The 19,233-nt window shown below is 40.6% G+C and overlaps 2 protein-coding genes across 3 annotated transcripts in view; one reads left to right on the top strand and one right to left on the bottom strand.

Annotated features, from left to right (window-relative positions):
- The window catches only part of mphosph8 (M-phase phosphoprotein 8), a 32,518-nt gene extending 19,688 nt beyond the window's left edge, over positions 1-12,830 (top strand). The window contains exons 10-14 of one of the 2 annotated variants that reach the window (XM_078402457.1): positions 1,006-1,160; positions 3,035-3,189; positions 4,907-5,037; positions 10,077-10,160; positions 11,855-12,830. In XM_078402457.1, coding sequence (XP_078258583.1) covers positions 1,006-1,160; positions 3,035-3,189; positions 4,907-5,037; positions 10,077-10,160; positions 11,855-11,896 — 567 coding nt within the window. In that variant the 3' untranslated portion in view covers positions 11,897-12,830. The remainder of the gene's footprint in view (positions 1-1,005; positions 1,161-3,034; positions 3,190-4,906; positions 5,038-10,076; positions 10,161-11,854) is intronic. The other variant, XM_078402458.1, reaches the window with a different exon arrangement.
- A 5,181-nt stretch (positions 12,831-18,011) lies between these two features.
- The window catches only part of LOC144595229 (paraspeckle component 1-like), a 102,174-nt gene continuing 100,952 nt past the window's right edge, over positions 18,012-19,233 (bottom strand). Inside the window, exon 8 of the transcript XR_013547472.1 lies at positions 18,012-18,958. The gene's annotated coding sequence lies outside the window, so the exon portion shown is untranslated. The remainder of the gene's footprint in view (positions 18,959-19,233) is intronic.

The raw sequence follows: 19,233 nt of genomic DNA, 5'->3' as shown, positions 1-19,233 counted from the left end.
GAGTTAACATTTTTGAGTAGGGTGTCCAGAACCCCTGTTGTTTCAGCCGCATCTGGAAACCCCTCCCCTTCTCCCCACAACTGCCACGCTTCTATGGTTTGTTAATACTCACATCTGTCCCCATGGCATGGGTCTAATAAAGATCAGTAGTTCTGAAAACTGCTTTGAGTTGGCAATGATTGACAGGAGACTTCCAGTGCTAGTTCTAATGGCTTTCTCAGCACTTGAATGGGTAGATTATAGAGAGAAACGATCGTAACAGATTGTTTTAAGAGGAGCTTCATGTAAAATATTGCCACTCTCCAGTGCAATCTTAAAGGGATCTTTAGTTGTGGGTGGTGGCTTGGGACAGTTTGACAGCAGGTATTGGTAAAAATTTGGAGTCTGGCAAGGAGACCATAGACAAAATGGATTTTATTAACAACTGGATTTCTTGTAGATGCAAGTTATACAGTATTGGCATAAGTTGACGATTTTGCATACTATTTCTTCCATTCAGAAATTACTACTTTCCTATAAATGTCATGTTCTTGAACCAACCTGCATAATTATCCTACCTTGACAGAGAAACACTACAGACCACCTTTTGCACCACCATAGACTTTTTTCATCTAATTTCTTGTTTTTTCTTTTAGAAATTTTGTGTAATATATGTATAATGTATTGTGTGTTATCCAAGTCTGTGCTTGTAACACTGCTGCAAGCAAGATTGTCATTTACACATATACACAGAGGTACAGGTACAATGAAAAAAACATAACAGTGGAGGGAAGTTGTATTGTTTTTGGAGGTAAGGTAGTTGGTTGCCTGTTTTCTTTGTGTTATTCGGTAGGCTGTATATTCAAGTGAAGCTGAAAATCTGTCACCCCCTGCTTTCAAGCTGACTGGACTTTGTACGATAAAATATAATGTGGAGGCAATATGTAAGCAAGGAATAAGAGAAGGTACTGCGCAAAGAATGAAAGTCATGCGAATGTACAAAAATATTTGTTTTGCTCTTTGCAGGCTTGCAAGCGAGGAAATGCTGACATAGTAAGACTTCTCCTGGAATATGGAGCAGATTGCGGCATCCTTTCTAAACATCAGAACAGTGCTCTATACTATGCTAAACAGAGCAACAACATACTAGTTTATGATCTGCTAAAGAATCATGTGGAAACGTAAGTTAATTACCAGCAAAATTGCATTGTTTCCATTTAAGATTGTTTTGGCTGACAGTTGCAAAAAAAAAGGATCAAATGCCCATTTAATAACTCATTTATATGTAAATTTAGTTTTTGGAATTCCAAAATATTCTTAATTATTTAATTAGTTTACCCAGTTTAATTTTCAGTTGGATTAAACAATCTTCAATCCTTAGTCTGCTCTACTGATCTTCTGCAACTGAAAATGTTTGTTTAGAATTGAGTATGATCAAGATAACTTGATCCGCAGCAACACTCCTGTAAATAATTGCCATTCATTTATTCACCTGACATCTGTCAATTACAAACAATGAGAGAGGCTCTACTTAAATTGGGGGGAACAGCCAGCATGTATCTTAAGCTTCTTGAGAAATATGAAGTGCTGCGATTAGTGTTTTAAATGAGCTCGAATCAAAAGGCTCGCTGAAATGCTAAATGTATGGTTTTTGCAGCAATCATGATACTGCTCATACGTCTGTCAGTCATTAATACCAGTGCTATTGCGTGTGTGTGTAAAAAAAAAAACAACATCTGAATGAACTCGGGCATAATCTGTGGAGGGAACTGAACATGCAACATTTTGTGTCTGATAGGGTGGAGGGAGACAGGTTGGGGCAGAGGTAGTGGAAAGAAAGAGCACTCACCTGACTTTGTCACCCAGTTGCCTTCTCTTCATTTTCCAATCGCTCATCTTCCACCCCTTCCTACTCTGGGCCTTCCATTTTTTTCCTCCTTAATCACACCCCTTCCCCTCACCCCACTGCTCCTCACCTTCTTTCCTTATCTGATTGTACTATCTGCACTCTTATCTTCTCCACTTATCACCTCCAGCCATCTCCATCCTCCTCCCCCCCCACCTGACTCATTTGTCAACACTTCCGCAGGTGGATCCATCTCTCACTTGTTAGCTCTTGCCCCACAGCTCTCCTTCACCTTTCTACCAGCTATCTCCCCTTTTCTCCATCAGTCTGAGGAAGGCTCTCAATTCAAACTTGAAATATCAGTTTATTTCCCTGCACAGATGTTGCCTGACTTGCTGAGTACTTGTTGACCCCCGTTAATCCAATAGTATTGTTCTGCACAAGATACCTTACACCAGCTACTGGTGCTGCTGCTGGAAATTCCTAATGACTTCCATTACCCCATCCATTCGCTTTGATCTCTGCCTTCTTCAATTCTCTCTTTCCATTTTACCGGTAGCATGATGTCTTCCAAGATGTGTTCATATATTAGTTTACACTTGAATATCACGGTCTGAAGAAAACTGGGGATTTATTTGGTTTAAGACCAAGTGGTTCCCTTGTTGTCTGTCGTTTTTTTAAACTAATCCCTGACTACACATTTAAAATAAATCGTCACTCTTCCCCTGTGAAATCCATTTTCACATCCATGCAGTGCCACTGGGAAAACTGATGTCTTTGTTATTGTTTTAGTTATCAGTCATATTTTACAAAGTCTGACATTTGTGTATTTTTTCACAACAATCACATTATTTTTGCAGCACAAAGTTGCTTCCACTTTCTCTGCTCGATCATTGCCTACTTTGATTTTTTTGTATCCCAAATGATTAAAATCTTTCTCTTGTTGGTTTTCAATAACAGACACCTCTTGCATTGTTTTATAGAGTTGCATTAACATTTCATAGTTCCCTTTCATTCCAGCCAAGAGGGTGGTGCAATCCTGATAGTTTGTCCTCCCATTTGATTAAGGCAATATGGCATCATTGCACATTACAAGACAGAGACTTCTAATATGTTTGAGGGTTTGGGAATGTACAATTTGTTCCAAAAAAATCATCGTTTCCTTGACTGAAAAATTTCTCATGCTGTGCAATTTAATTTTCTGACTAGCATATCCAGAGTGGCAGATGAGACAATTAGGGATTATTTTGAAGCACGTCTGTCATTGCTGGAACCCGTGTTTCCTGTAGCTTGTCATAGACTTTGCGAAGGACCAGACTTTGCTTTGGACTTCAACTACAAACCTCAGCACAGTTCAGTTGAAGGTATGTCAATCTTCTGTGACATCTTTGTAGACATTGTTTGGAATGATGCCTCCTAACACATCAGCAAGAGAAAGCTTTAAATTTAGTCACTTAAAACAATATATTCCTACTAAATTGAGCACAAATGTGTCAAACCAAACTGAAACATAAAAACTAAGATTCACCAGATTGATTCCTGTGAAGATGGGTTTGTTTGAGGAGAGTTTGAACAGTTGGGGTCTGTACTCCCTGGAGGTTATTAGAAGCATGGAATGTGCAGTATTTTCTTTAACAGGGTTTAATAGAGTAGTGCCAAGTTTTTGTATTACTCTTGAATTACATAAAGAAGAGAGAGGGTAGCTATTCATCTAAGAGTATATTTAAGACAGATCAATAGATATTTAGGTATTACAAAGATATAATAATTCCATTTACTTAGATTTGGTCTGTAACCTTTTGTTCGTGGCAATTTGAATGTCATAATGAATGCAGTTTGAGAGATCATTTGAGGAAAATAAATAACTGCAAATTGGTTTAAAGACATATGAAGGAACCCAATCACAACTGATTCTTATCACTGGATCCAAATCCTAAAAAGCCAACACTTGAGGGATTGACAGCAAATCTTAGCCTAATCAGTAATGTCATCTGTAAATTAAATTTAAAAGATGTTATATTTGTGGGCCACTGTGTAGCCAGTATTTTCATTACTTTCAATTACCTGTCATTAGGTTAGTGTGTGCAAGAATGACTTATGAAGATTTTTGAATGACCTGTAATTAAATTTTCCCCACATTAAAGAAAGGGCTTCTTGTTTCACAAGGGAAACTTTTATTTAAAATAAATCCTTAATTAGCCTTACCTGTGTAGCTAGTCCTTCATGTCCATTTACTGACCTTCATATTTTGTGCTTCCCTTTAATGTTAAATATTAAATATAGTGTTTTGATTTAATATTAGCTCTTATGCAAATTGCATTTTTGGACGGTCACCTTTTAGAAGCAATAGAGACAATATTTTGGATGTAGACACAAAATGCTGGAGTAACTCAGCGAGACAGGCAGCATCTCTGGAATGGGTGACGTTTCGGGTTGAGACTATTCTTCAGACTGATGTCGGGAGTGGGCAGGACAGATAGAATGTTGTCGGAGACAGTAAGACTGGTGGGAGAAGTGGGAGGGAATAGAGAGGGAAAGCAAGGGTTACTTGAAGTTAGAGAAGTCAATGTTCATACTGCTGGGGTGTAATCTGCCCAAGCGAAATATGAGATGTTGTTCCTCCAATTTGCGCTGGGCCTCACTCTTGACAGTGGAGGAGGCCCATGACAAAAAGGTCAGATTGGGAATGGGAGCAACTGCTGAGTTAAAGTGCTGAGCAACAGATATGGTGAAACAATCTTTTACCCATGATAGGGAAATCAAGGATCAGAGGACATAGGAACCTGAGGGGCAACTTTTTCACTCTGAGGGTGATAGGTATATGGAATGAGCTCCCAAAAAAGGTAGTTGAGTTACATACAATTACAAAGTTTAAAACACTTGGGCATGTACTTGGATAGGAAAGAATTAGAGGGATATTGGACAAATGCAGGCAAATGGGACCAGCTTAGATGGGGCATCTTGTTTGGCATGGACAGGTTGGGCTGAAGGGCATATTTTAGTGCTGTATGACTGACTATTTAAATTGCAGCAGCTTTGCATGTATGCAGGTTCAACTAACGAAGCACTATTTTTCTCCAGGAACTGGGATTCTACTCTTTATCTTTCATGCAAATTTTTTTAGCCATGACCACATCGTGGCTAAACTCTGTGGATCCTGCAGTGTTCAGGCTGTTATTCTGAATGATAAATTTCAACTTCCTGTATTCTTGGTAAGTATTTCAGTTTGTACTTTTAACCTAACGACCGTGACGAAATTGAGGTTGCAATCCGAATCAAAAATTGATTTAAAAATGATATTAATCATAATCGTAATTTATTAGCCAAGTATATTTTGCAACATACGAGGAACTTGATTGCCAGTCATACCAAAAAAGCAACAAGAGACACAACTACATAAAAATTTGACATAAACATCGACCATAGCGGCTCCTCCACATTCCTCACTGTGATGGAAGGCAATAAAGTCTTATCTTCTTTCCTCCTGTCCTCCTGCAGTCGGGGGAGTCGAGCCACCTGTAGCCGGCGATCGAACTCCCACGTCGGGGCGGTCAAAGCTCCCGCATCGGGGCGTTCGAAACTCCTGCGGCTTGGAGTCCCCGAAGTCGGCCCCTAACCAGGGACCGTGAGCTGCACGATGTTAAAATCCGCAGCTCCTGCAGGTTGGAGCACCACAGGCCGACCCCTGGAAAAGGGATAGCCCGCTCCAAGATGTTAAAGTCTGCAGGCTCCGCGGTTTTGGAACTCTAGAAATCTCAAACAAGAGGTCGCCAGCTTCACGATGTTAGGCAGCAGTACAGACGGAGATACAACACGGAAAAAGTCGCATCTCAAGGAAAGAGATAAGAAAAGTTTCCCCCACCACTCCCCACAAATACAAAACTAAAGATAAACTAAAACATAAATTTTACACCAAACTAAAAACACAAAGAAGGAAAAAGATGAAGACAGACCGTTGGCGGCGCCCCCTGGTGGTAAATTGAGGCAGAATCACAAGATCGTTTTATGTTCTAGAAGAAATTTGTATGTCTCGTAATGTTGAATGTGGGTGGAGTTTAGACCCCAAATCGCTGCAGTTGCTGCTAAAAGTTTGTTGAGGTTAACATGAGTAACAAAAGATAAGTGTTATTGACAGTGATTTTAAGCTGGAAAGGATGCAGAGAAGATTTGAGGATGTTGCCAGAACTTGCGGTCCTGAGCAATAGGGTCAGGTTAGGCAGGCTAGGACTTCATTCCTTGGAATGCAGAAGGATGAATGGTGATCTTAGAGGTGTAAAAGATCATGAGGGGAATAGATGCAGATTATTTTACCCAGTTTCTTCTCACCTCAGTTTTAAATGGCCTCCCCTTTATTCTTCGACTGTGTCCCCTGGTTCTGGACTCCAAAAACATTGGGAACATTTTTCCTGCATCTAGCTTGTCTAGTCCTTTTATAATTTTATACGTCTCTATAAGATCCCCTTTCATCCTTCTAAACTCCAGTGAATACAAGCCCAGTCTTTCCAATCTTTCCTCATACCATCCCGGGGATTAACCCCGTGAACCTACGCTGCACTGCCTCAATAGCAAGGATGTCCTTCTTCAAATTAGGAGACCAAAACTGCACATAATACTCCAGATGTGGTCTCACCAGGGCCCTGTACAACTGCAGAAGGACCTCTTTACTCCTATACTCAAATCCTCTCGTTATCAAGGCCAACATGCCATTAGCTTTCTTCACTGCTCGCTGTACCTGCACACTTAATTTCAGTGATTGGTGTACAAGGACACCCAGGTCTCTTTGCACCTCCCCTTTACCTAATCTGACACCATTGAGACATCTGCCCACTCGCTCAACCTGTTCAAGTCACCCTGCAACCTCCTAACATCCTCTTCGCAGTTCACACTGCCACCCAGCTTTGTCATCTGCAAACTTGCTGTGTTACTTCTAATTCCATCATCCAAATCATTAACATATGTTGTAAATAGTTGCGGCCTCCGCACCGAGCCTTGCGGCACTCCACTCACCACTGCCTGCCATTCTGAAAAGGACCCGTTTATTCCTACTCTTTGCTTCCTGTCTGCCAACCAATTCTCTATCCATGTTAATACCCTACCCCCAATACCATGTGCTCTAATTTTGCTCACCAATCTCCCGTGTGGGACCTTATCGAAGGCTTTCTGAAAGTCTATATACACTACATCCACCGGCTCACCGTCATCCATTTTACTTGTCACATCCTCATAAAATTCCAGAAGATTGGTCAAGCAGGATTTCCCCTTCATAAATCCATGCTGACTTGGACAAATCCTTTTACTGCTATCCAAATACTCCGTTATTACCTCTTTAATAATTGACTCCAGCATCTTCCCCACCACCGATGTCAGGCTAACTGGTCTATAATTCCCCATTTTCTCTCTCGCTCCTTTCTTGAAAAGTGGGATAACATTAGCTATCCTCCAATCCACAGGAACTGATCCTGAATCTATTAAACATTGGAAAATGATCACCAATGCATCCACGATTTCTAGAGCCACCTCCTTGAGTACTCTGGGATGCAGACCATCAGGCCCTGGGGATTTATCGGCCTTCAGCCTCATCAGTCTACCCAATACTATTTCTCGCCTAATGCAGATTTCTTTCAGTTCCTCTGTCTCCCTAGATCCACCGTCCTCTAGTACATCTGGGAGGTTGTTTGTGTCTTCCTTAGTGAAGACAGATCCGAAGTACCTGTTCAACTCTTCTGCCATTTCCTTGTTACCCAGAATAATTTCACCTGTTTCTGCCTTCAAGGGACCCACATTTGTCTTTACTAATCTTTTTCTCTTAACATACCTAAAGAAGCTTTTACTGTCCTTTATATTCTTGGCCAGCTTCCCCTCATACTTCATCTTTTTACCCCATATTGCATGTTTTGCTACCTTCTGTTGTCCTTTGAAAGTTGCCCAATCCTCTGGCTTCCCGCTACTCTTTGCTATGTTACACATCTTTTCTTTTAGTTTCATTTCATCCCCAACTTCCCTTGTCAGCCACGGTTGCCTCTTACTCCCCTTAGAATCTTTCTTCCTCTTTGGAATGAAATGATCCTGCATCTTCTGGATTCCACTGTCATTCCTGCTAGGATCCTTTTCCAGTCGACCTTGGCCAGCTCCTCTCTCATGCCTTCATAGTCCCCTTTGGTCAACTGCCACACTGACATTTCTGATTTAACCTCCTTCTCAAATTGCTGATTAAAACTAATCATATTATGGTCATTACCTCCAAGCGGTTCCTTTACCTTGAGTTCCCTTATTAAATATGGTTCATTGGACAACACTAAATCCAGAATTGCCTTCTCTCTGGTAGGCTCCAATACAAGCTGCTCTAAGAATCCATCTCGGAGGCACTCTACAAACTCCCTTTCCTGGGGTTCAGAACCAATCTGATTTTCCCAGTCTACCTGCATATTGAAATCCCCCATAACCACAGTGGCATTACCTTTGTTACATGCCAGTTTTAACTCCTGTTGCAACTTACACCCTATATCCGGGCTACTGTTTGGGGGCCTGTAGATAACTCCCATTAGTGTCTTCTTACCGTTACAATTCCTCAACTCTATCCACAGTGACTCTACATTGTCAGTCCCTATGTCACCCCTCACAAGGGACTGAATTTCATCCCTTACCAACAGAGCTACCCCACCACCTCTGCCCACGTGCCTGTCCTTTCTATCGGACGTATAACCCTGAATATTTAGTTCCCAGTCTCGATCCTCCTACAGCCACGTCTCTGTAATCCCCACAATGTCATATCTGCCAATCTCTAACTGAGCCTCAAACTCACCCACTTTACTTCTTATACTTTGCGCATTCATATATAATACTTTTAATCCATTACTCATCTCACCTTTCGCACCAATTCCTATTACACTTGGCCATACTCTCCTATTCCTTCGGGAGCTTTCTGTCCTGTTAATTCTGGGGTTTTTCTTAACTTTTCCTATACTCTCTTTCCCTTTTACTCCCATCTTGTCTATCCCATTTGACCCCCCCCCCACTATTTAGTTTAAAGTCACCCGTGTAGCAGTGGCAAACCTGCCTGCCAGAATGCCGGTCCCCCGCCTGTTGAGGTGCAACCCGTCCCTTTTGTACAATTCAGCCTTACCCCAAAACAGATCCCATGGTCTAAGAATCTAAATTCCTGCTCCCTGCACCAGCTAACTGCTGAATTACTCCAGCATTTTGTGTCTACCTAGGGGAATCAAGAACCAGAGGGCATAGATTTAAAACAGAAAAGGTTTAGAGGGATATAGGCCAAACACAGGCAGGTGGAACTAATGTAGATGGGGCATCTTGGTCGACATGGCCCAGTTGGGCCCGTTACCATGTTGTGACTCTGATGTAAGGCAAAAAAAATCAAAATGTTTGTTTCAATGGATATTTGTAGGTTACATCTTTGAACCCTCCCTCGTGAAGTGCAACAACTGCATCAGAAACAGTTGGAAAACATGCTTCCCTGACATGGCAGGCTTGAGAGGCCTGGTGGCCTACTCCTGCTCCTATTTTCTTGCTTTATGTTCTTGTAGATGGAGAAGACATGTAATTGGTGTGCTTTAAGAATTAGTAGCTAGATTATAAATTTTGGTTGGCAGTCTGGAAATGGAAAAGATAGACATGGCAAACCTTGTGATATCTTTCAGTCTGGAACAACATCAGGAAGTGGCATTGATGCAATCAGTCATGTACTGTAAATACATGAGGGAGAGGATCCATATAGTACTAGAACAATGACAGGTAGACAGACCAAGCTCGACCCAGAGAATCCAATAGGAAAGCATTATCTTTGATTCCTCCCATGACCTCCAAATAAGTTATTCAGTGTTAAAACAAATTTTGTCAGATGAAAGAGGGCAATAAATGGGGTGGGGGCGGGGGGGGGGGGGGGGGAGAGAACAACTACTTAACCTGTTTCAATGTAGGAGGCTGTGGTGGTAGGGCAGAAGGTGTAGAGCAACCACATAACCAAAATAAAAAACAATTAATATATTGCTGTTGTTTCATTTCATGCACTTGCCTTTCTGGATCTTTGTGTGGTATAAAGGTAGCATCTTGCTTTATATCAAGTAGCATCTTGCTATTATATGTCTGGTGGATTTTTATCCTGCTTGCAGCTTTTTTTTTAAATGAATGAGATGGTACTTAATTACTGAAGTCCATTCTTACAAATTTTAATTGATTTTAAAATACTGAACTTTGATTTAGTTTGTAATTAATTTTACTTTTGTTTTTCCAGGATAGTCATTTTATTTATTCCTTCAGCCCTGTGCCTGGCACTAATAAATTATTTATTAGACTTGCTGAAGCACCTACTGCCAAGGTGGGTATTAATGGGAATGCTGTCAAAATGGTTAAAAGATTTATAATATTTTTTAAATGATCTGTCATATTTACAATCCAGCTGCGGAGTCAGTATCTGGTTCAGAACCAAATCAATGAAAGGGTTAATTCCTGGCACAAAGTCTACCTTTACTTCATAAAAATCAGCTGAACTTGCTCCATTGTAATATTACAGTTAAATGAAGGAAATGGTCTATTTTCTACCTTTTCCTGCGCAAAGGTGATGAGAAAAGGATCATGTATCTGATGATCTCTACCAAATTGCTTTCACGTTGATGAATACATCAAGTGTCCGGATGCTAATAACTAAAGTGACCCAAATAAGAAATATTATTTACTCTGGGTCAGATTTTAAATATTCACTACAATATATTAACATTAATGTAATTTTCCTTCCATTTCTCTGTGTTTATAATTAAATGAAGTTTGATTGCTCTTTACTGCCTTTCATTTTAGATATTTTATTTTCACGCAACTCTAGTCATTTGTTCCACTTTGGAGACTTGGCTGTTTTCTTGTGTCTAATTGTTCAGCAAAATATTTCCTCTCCCTCATGTCATATACATCTGCGGGTTCTGCTTAAAGTGAGAGAACGAATAATTGAATATGTCCATTACTGTCTGACTGAAACACATTAGGCTCAGGAGTACTGACTGTGCTCTCTATTCCCTTTCCATTCAACTTGTAGGCCAAGTGCAATACCATGGCAGCAATACCTCAGGGTCTTTGGTAGCTAAACTAATGTTCAATTTTTCATTATATTAATATATTTTAATGTTTTAAATGCGATAGTGCAATGCCACTAGGACAGCGGGCCTTTACAAACATCTCCAAGTTAGCGGATGACAAAGCTGGTTGGTAGTGTGAGCTGCGAGGACGATGCTATGAGGCTGCAGGGTGACTTAGATAAGTTGGGTGAGTGGGCATATGCATGGCAGATGCAGTATAATGTGGATAAATGTGAGGTTATCCACTTTGGCGGCAAGAACAAGGCAGATTATTATCTGAATGGTGTCATGAGGGAAAAGTGGAGGTGCAACGAGACCTGGGTGTCCTTGTACATCAGTCACTGAAAGTAAGCATGCAGGTACAGCAGGCAGGGAAGAAAGCAAATAGCATGTTGGCCTTCATAGCGTGAGGATTTGAGTATAGGAGCAAGGAGGTCTTTCTGCAGTCATACAGGGCCCTGGTGAGACCACACCTAGAGTATTGTGTGCCATTTTGGTCTCCTAATTTGAGGAAGGGCATTCTGGCTATTGAGGGAGTGCAGCGTAGGTTCACCATGTTAATTCCCAAGATGGCGGGACTGGCATATGATGAAAGAATGGATCGACTGGGCTTATATTCACTGGAATTTAGATGGATATGGGAAGAAAGCAAGAAAGGGGCACTGATTTTGGATGATCAGCCATGATCATATTGAATGGCCTATTCCTGCACCTATTTTCTATGTTATGTCAGCTGCAGCTTAGACTTTGAAAATGGCACCAAAATCTGGCAACACTTGTATATGGTATCAGTGGGCTATTGCTATACACTTTGTACTTAATCAGGGATTGTTCATGTATAGTAAAACTGAACTGTATACAAAAAGATTGTCATTGCACCTCAGTACATGTGATAATAAAGAACCATTGAATATCATTTACTAATAAAGCTTTGCTTTTGTTTCAGGTAAAGCTACTTATTTGTGCATATAGAGTCCAGCTCCAGTGAATGGCTGCAGCCCAGTTCTGCTCTACATCTGGAATAATTAGGATGGACAGATTGTGTACGCAAACTTTTTCACGGACAGCTCATCCAGGACACTTGGAAGTTTTTTTTTTTAACCAAAGTTTGTCAATCTGTGTCTGGAAATATTCTTTTGCATCTGTTATAACTGAAATATATGGATATTGAAAGTTTTACATACTGTAATTACTGTATTGTTTTTAAAGTTGTCTTTTTGTAGATGGCAGTGAGCATTTGTTAAATAGCTGTGGCAGTGCCTATTTGCATGTGAGAATCTGTCTACAAATTTTCCACAATGTGGAAGAGTGGTAATGCTCCAACTTTTTAATATTTATGAAAGGTACCTATGAACAAGTTGATACCTTTTTCCCCAATGTCTGCCTGCTACACTTTTTTTCTTGATTTGTAGTAGAGCAGAATTAATTGGGTTTATTTTACTTTGCTCATGACACATGCCATTCCAGGATGAGGATCTGATGGGCCTCTGCTGGGATGGACGAGACATGGCCAAGGCCAACATGCCAGGGACAATTTCACGACATCACTTCATTACCATGACATTTGTTTACTGATGTACCACTGTCAGTAGCTTTAAGTTTACTATTTATGAATCTGTAGGGTGTATCATTAGAATTGCATTTTAAACTCATTCTGGCATTCCTTTTGAAGTCACTGTATAAATGGCAACTACTGCGTTTGGCAACATTTCTCATCTGACAAGTATGTAAATACATTGGGGGAAAAAGCTTGAACGTTTTTGAATGCAAATTTAGTAGTGATCTTTTGATGCAGCAAATATTTAGGAACCACTGTCCATTTAAGAGCTGTTTGTACTCCGCTCTTATTCTTTTTAAACAAGTGCTGTAGAGCTCATGATGGCATGATAGAATATTCCTTTTATAAAAAGCTATTGATGGTTCTTGAGTTTGTTTATTTTTTTTAAACAAGTATGCACTGGTATTTACTGCAGTACATAAAGAAATGTGAACATACCTTACATTATACATTTCCATGTGCCTTAGTTTTCCTCCTAGTTGAACTGTATACTTACCAGTATGTACCTAAACTGTTGCAAATACTAGCGAAAATGCTGACTTAAGGAATGTGATAAACAAAAGTTGTTCAATCCCAGCATGTAAAGGCTAATTTCAGTTATTTTGTACATTTTATGTAAAATATAATTTCTAATGTTTATCAATAACATTTTGGTTCATCGGTTGTCATTAGTTGAGTGCAAAAGTCCATATTTCTTGAAAGCAAAGGGCAGATCATTTTAACCCTAGGTAGCACAAAATGCTGGAGTAACTTAGCGCGTCAGATCTGGAGAGAAGGAATGGGTGACGTTTTGGGTCGAGACCCTTCTTCAGACCTAATAACCCTAAACAGTTCAGGAGCAACATGGAGATAGGTCAAGTCCTATTAGTTAACTACAATCACATAACAAGCACTTTTTCCTAGTCTTACACCCAACCCATTTGGAAATTAATGATTATAATCAGCAGACTTGTCAATAAAGGAAGAAGCATGATTGGAGTGAACTGAGGCTGCTGTAAATCCAGTTAAGGGAAAAAAACGAGATTTACTTAATCACCCACACTCCTTGGTATAATTTATTTTTCCCCTCTGCAAATTGCTCACTTAGTGCTTTTGACATTAAAATAAGAATCACTGGGAAGCAATTCAAGAAAGTTTATTGAAAATCACTCTACATACAGAGCTCCAGTTAAGATGGAGATTTTGTATTTTTAAACAGACATGTTGGATTTGATAAAAAAGTAATAGTTATACATTCATTCACCAGCGAGAGCTATTGAGGTATGTAACGTGTTTAGAGGCTGTGTTGTATTCCAGAAAGAACAAAACAAATATCAAAGTATTAAGCATGCAAGGCATGTTGCTTTCTATTTTTTTTATTAACAGTTCTCCAGGTGCATACTCTATAGTGCCAAGTAATAGATAAGGAATGCAAAAACCTCAAACCACAAGTTTTTTTCTGACTTGGAACTCTATCAAAGGCTGTTTGCCAAGGCACACTTTACCCACAACCACACCCAACCAAAAGTTTAATGAATGCGTGCAGTAAATGCTTTAAAAATATGTAGCAACTTTGACAAAAGCCATGCGTGAAAGGTAAAGAGAAAGGTAAAGAGAACGTAGGATTGAAGGCAGAAGGCTACTTTTGTAGCTTGCCTAATGTGCTCGGAAAGATTAAAATTTGCAGGGAAATTGGAACAAGAATACATCCAGTCCCCTCCTACAAAATATAAATGGTGGCAACAACCAAGCACAATTTAGTCTGGAATTTCCAAAGAAAATGCAGTGAATTTATATGTAGGTTTAAAAGATGGCCGCTAGTGAGATGAATGTAATTAAAGATAAAGTTAGAATGCAAAATTAATGTTTTTAGGCTGAGGGTGTTTGGGTAGGGATGTAGAAATAAGTGTATTGTATTTTATTTCACACTAAATGCACAAACAGGTTAAAAATAAAGAAATTAAATTAGTGGGCATCGATGGACATATTAAGGGAGGGTGTGTTGGTAAAAGTGTATAGATAAGATTGAGTTTAGTTGAGACAAAGCAAGATGTAACAGGACATGATAATGTACAATTTAAATTCAAAATGTGTAACTGGGTATCATATGTGGAGGGAATTATAATTAACCATAATACAAAAAAGAATGGGTTTTATTAATGCCAGCCTGTTCATGGAAATATGATGGAAAATTAATGAGCTTTTTTGCAATGATCTCTGGACAGTCTGGGGTTCCAAAGTGGGGGAATAAATGGCCATGATGACATCAGATAGCACAACTCAGATTTTAGCACTAAATTTCCATAAACAGGTGCACTGGGAGTAGTGGAAGATTCCTACTGCTTAGTAACTTTGATGCAGAAGCCAAAGAGAGTTATAAAACATTAATGGACAGGAAGTGCATACCTTTGCCTCAGACTTGAAAGGTAGGTATATGGCAATATTAAATCACAATAGTTTAAGTTGGCCCAGTTTCCTATTCACAAACAATGAGAGTTGGTTGATCTTGTTTGAACATACCATCATGAAAATAGCGGGTGTTGCCAGATGTGGCATTAATGAAGCCTCTTCCGTCAGAAATCACCAACAATCAGAATCACACAGCACGGAAACAGGCCCTTCAGCATCCATGCAGACCAGCATTTGGCCCATCTCTCTAAACCTTTCCTATGCATGTACCTGTCCAAATGTCTTTTAAATGTTACTGTAACTGAACTCAACCACTTTCTCTGGCAGATTGTTTTATATACCATACATACCACTCTGAATAAAGGTTACCTCTCAGGATCCTATTAAATTGTTCTCTCACCTTAAGTTGATGCCCTTTAGTTCCTGATTCCCCAACCCTAGGAAAAAGACTTGCTTTCATCCTGTCGATGTCCCTCATGATTGATGCACTTCTGCAAGATCACCCAACTCTCTCCTATGCACTTAGGAATAAAGTTATAGCCTCCCCAAACTTTCTATGTATTTCAGTCACTTAAATTCTGGCTACATTCTTCTAAATCTCTTCCACACTCTTTCCAGCTTAATAGCATCTTTCCTACACCAAGTGCAACATTCCATCCCAACTCTTGTGCTCAATGCTCTTCACCACCCTGTTTACCTGTGATACCACCTCCAGGAAACTATTTGTATTTCAATGTCCCTCTGTACAACACTCACCAGGGCCCTACCATTATCTGTGAACGTTGTACCCTGGTTTGACTACCAAAAATTCAACAGCTTGCACTTATTTGAATTAAACCCCATTTGCCATTCGTTAGCCCACTGATCCAACTGATCAAAATCCTGCCACAATTCTTGGTAACAATCTTTACTATATGATACAACATATTTTAGTGTCATCTGCAAACTTACTAATCATGTCTTGTACATTCTCATCCAAACGGTTGACATAGATGACATACAATAATAGGCTGAGTACCAACTCTAAGGCACACCACGAGTGATATGCCTCCGCATCCCTGTGTGGTACCTCAGCTGCACGGAGGCAGAAAGGAAAGCTCTTCAGCGGGTAGTCCATAGAGCTCAGAGGACCATCGGAACACAGCTACCAGCCTTGGAAGGCATCTACAACGCACGATGCCTCAGAAAAGCCACCAGCATCCACAAAGACTCTTCACACCCCTGCAACAGTCTGTTCGAACTCCTTCCATCGGGCAGACGATACAAGGCCTTCTACACCCGCACCTCCAGACTCAGGGACAGCTTCATCCCCAGGGCCAAAGCTGCTATGAACCGGTCCTGCTGAGCCGGACGGTCACATCGCACAGTGATCCGGCACAGATCTACTTGCACTTTATTCTGTCTTAAAACTGTTACAATTTGTTTTGTTGGGTTGTTGTTGTTTAAATTAATTAAATTATTGCATCGTATGGGAGGTGCATTCCCAATCTCGTTGTACCCCTGTACAATGACAATAAAGATATATTGTATTGTATTCAATTAAAAAACCTTTCACCACCACCCACTGCTTTCTATCATCAAGCCAATTATGTGTTCAATTAGTTAGCAGTCTCTGGATCCCATACAATCCAATCTTCCAGAGCAGCCTACCATATGGAACCTTAATAGAACTTGTTGAAGTCCATATAGGCTATGTCTGCCTCCTTGCCCTCCATTACTTCTTCAAAAAACTCAATCAAATGCATGAGACATGATTGCCCATGCAAAAAGCCATGATGACTATCCCTAATCAATTAATCTTTCCAAATGCATAGACATCTTATCCCTCAGAATCTTCTCCAGTAAATGACTTATCACAGATGACAGGCTTACTGATGAAAAGTTCCCAGGTTTTTCTTTGCAGTACTTCTTGAATAAAGGCACATTAGCCATCTTTCAGTCGTCCGGCATCTCACCTGTGGCTAATGTTGATGCATATATCTCAGCCAGGACTCCTGCAATTTCCTCTCCAACTTTCCACAGCAATGTTGTATATACCTGATCAGGCCCTGGAGATTTATCTACCTTCATACATTTTTTAAAACGCCCAGCACCCTCTCTACATAATATAGACTATCCCCAAGACATCTGTTTGTCCACAAACAACAGACTCCAATCAACTTTTGCAAGCTCCTGTCTAATACCATTGAAATTCGCCCTGTTCCAATTTAAAACTTTAATCTGGAGACCAGTTCTGTCTTTTTTCATAATTATTTAAAAACTAATAGAACTATAACCACTTTGGACCACATTTAGAGTGGTGTGTTCAGTTCTGGAAAGATGTTTAGTTGGAAAGGGTGCAGAGATTATAGACAAGGATGTTGCCAGGACTTGAGGGTCTGAGCTATATGGAGAGGTTAAACAGGCTGGGATTTTATTCTGTGGAGCTCCGGAGAATGAGGGGTGATAGAAACATAGAAATTAGGTGCAGGAGTAGGCCATTCGGCTCTTCGAGCCTGCACCGCCATTCAATATGATCATGGCTGATCATCCAACTCAGTATCCTGTACCTGCCTTCTCTCCATACCCCCTGATCCCTTTAGCCACAAGGGCCACATCTAACTCCCTCTTAAATATAGCCAATGGACTGGCCTCAACTACCTTCTGTGGCACAGAATTCCACAGATTCACCACTCTCTGTGTGAAAAAAAACTTTCTCATCTCGGTCCTAAAAGACTTCCCCCTTATCCTTAAACTGTGACCCAACATCGGGAACAATCTTCCTGCATCTAGCCTGTCCAACCCCTTAAGAATTTTGTACATTTCTTTAAGATCCCCCTCAATCTTCTAAATTCCAGCGAGTACAAGCCGAGTCTATCCAGTCTTTCTTCATATGAAAGTCCTGCCATCCCAGGAATCAATCTGGTGAACCTTCCCTGTACTCCCTCTATGGCAAGAATGTCTTTCCTCAGATTAGGAGACCAAAACTGTACCCAATACTCCAGGTGTGGTCTCACCAATGCCCCGTACAACTGCAGCAGAACCTCCCTGCTCCTATACTCAAATCCCCTCGCTATGAATGCCAACATACCATTCGCTTTCTTCACTGCCTGCTGCACCTGCATGCCTACTTTCAATGACTGGTGTACCACGACACCCAGGTCTCGTTGCATCTCCCCTTTTCCTAATCGGCCACCATTCAGATAATAGTCTGCTTTCCTTTTCTTGCCACCAAAGTGGATAACCTCACATTTATCCACATTATACTGCATCTGCCATGCATTTGCCCACTCACCTAACCTATCCAAGTCACGTTGCAGCCTCTTCACAGCTAACTACCCCCCAGCTTCGTGTCATCCGCAAACCTGGAGATGTTGCATTCAATTCCCTCGTCCAAATCATTAATATATATTGTAAATAGCTGGGGTCCCAGCACTGAGCCTTACGGTACCCCACTAGTCACTGTCTGCCATTCTGAAAAGGACCCATTTATTCCTACTCTTTGATCTTATAGAGGTTTATAAAATCATGAGAGGAATAGATCGGGTGGACACACAGTCTCTTGCCCAGAGTAGGGGAATCGAGAATCAGAGGGCATAGGTTTATAGTGAAGGGGGAAAGATTTTATAGGAATCGGAGGGGTAATTATTTCATGCAAAGGATGATGGGTGTGTGAAACGAGCTGCCGGAGGAGGTATTTGAGGCAGGGACTATGGCAAAGTTTAAGAAGCAATTAGGCAGGTACATGGTGAGGACAGGTTTAGAGGGATATGGGCCAAATACAGGCAAGTGGGACTAGTGTAGATGGGACATTTTGGTCGGTGTGGGCAAGTTTGGCCAAAGAGCCTGTTTCCACACTGTATGACTGAACATCAGGAAAAAAATCATATACTACCATTGCTCTTAGGTTACTTACTGCTTTACTTACCCTGATGGAAACTTGAATACACTCTTTCTTCAAACCACTTGTTTATTGAAATTCACTGGGTCTTTCCCATACAGCTTTTCAACTTGCTGGGGGACTTTCCCACGTTCCTTTTAAATGCACTGGGCTCCCTTCAAATTGGGCTCCATTTCCTGTGCTTCTTTCAATGTAGCAATTGCTGGTAACACATTCAGAAGAATCTGAAAGTTAGATGGTACATTTGAAAACAAATTCACAAAAGTGGATGCAATCAGTGTGGCAGAAGGGACAAGAGTCAAGGGCTAGATTTTTACTCCAAGTTGACGTGAAGCAATTTCTCCTCAATTTAACAAACATCCAAAGCTATTGTGGGTAACTGGTTCTATCATGACAACTGAACATTATGGTTTGGATAAAGGCAGAATTTTGGGGGATTGTCGCAAATTATGCCGACTGGTAGCAACACAGGGCATGAATTCCACACTGCTTTCTGTAA

The sequence above is a fragment of the Rhinoraja longicauda genome, chromosome 7, assembly GCF_053455715.1.
Source record: "Rhinoraja longicauda isolate Sanriku21f chromosome 7, sRhiLon1.1, whole genome shotgun sequence".
NCBI classification, from domain to species: Eukaryota; Metazoa; Chordata; class Chondrichthyes; order Rajiformes; family Arhynchobatidae; genus Rhinoraja; species Rhinoraja longicauda.
Note: the sequence above shows the minus strand (reverse complement) of the source record. Positions and strands in the feature narration are given on the sequence as shown.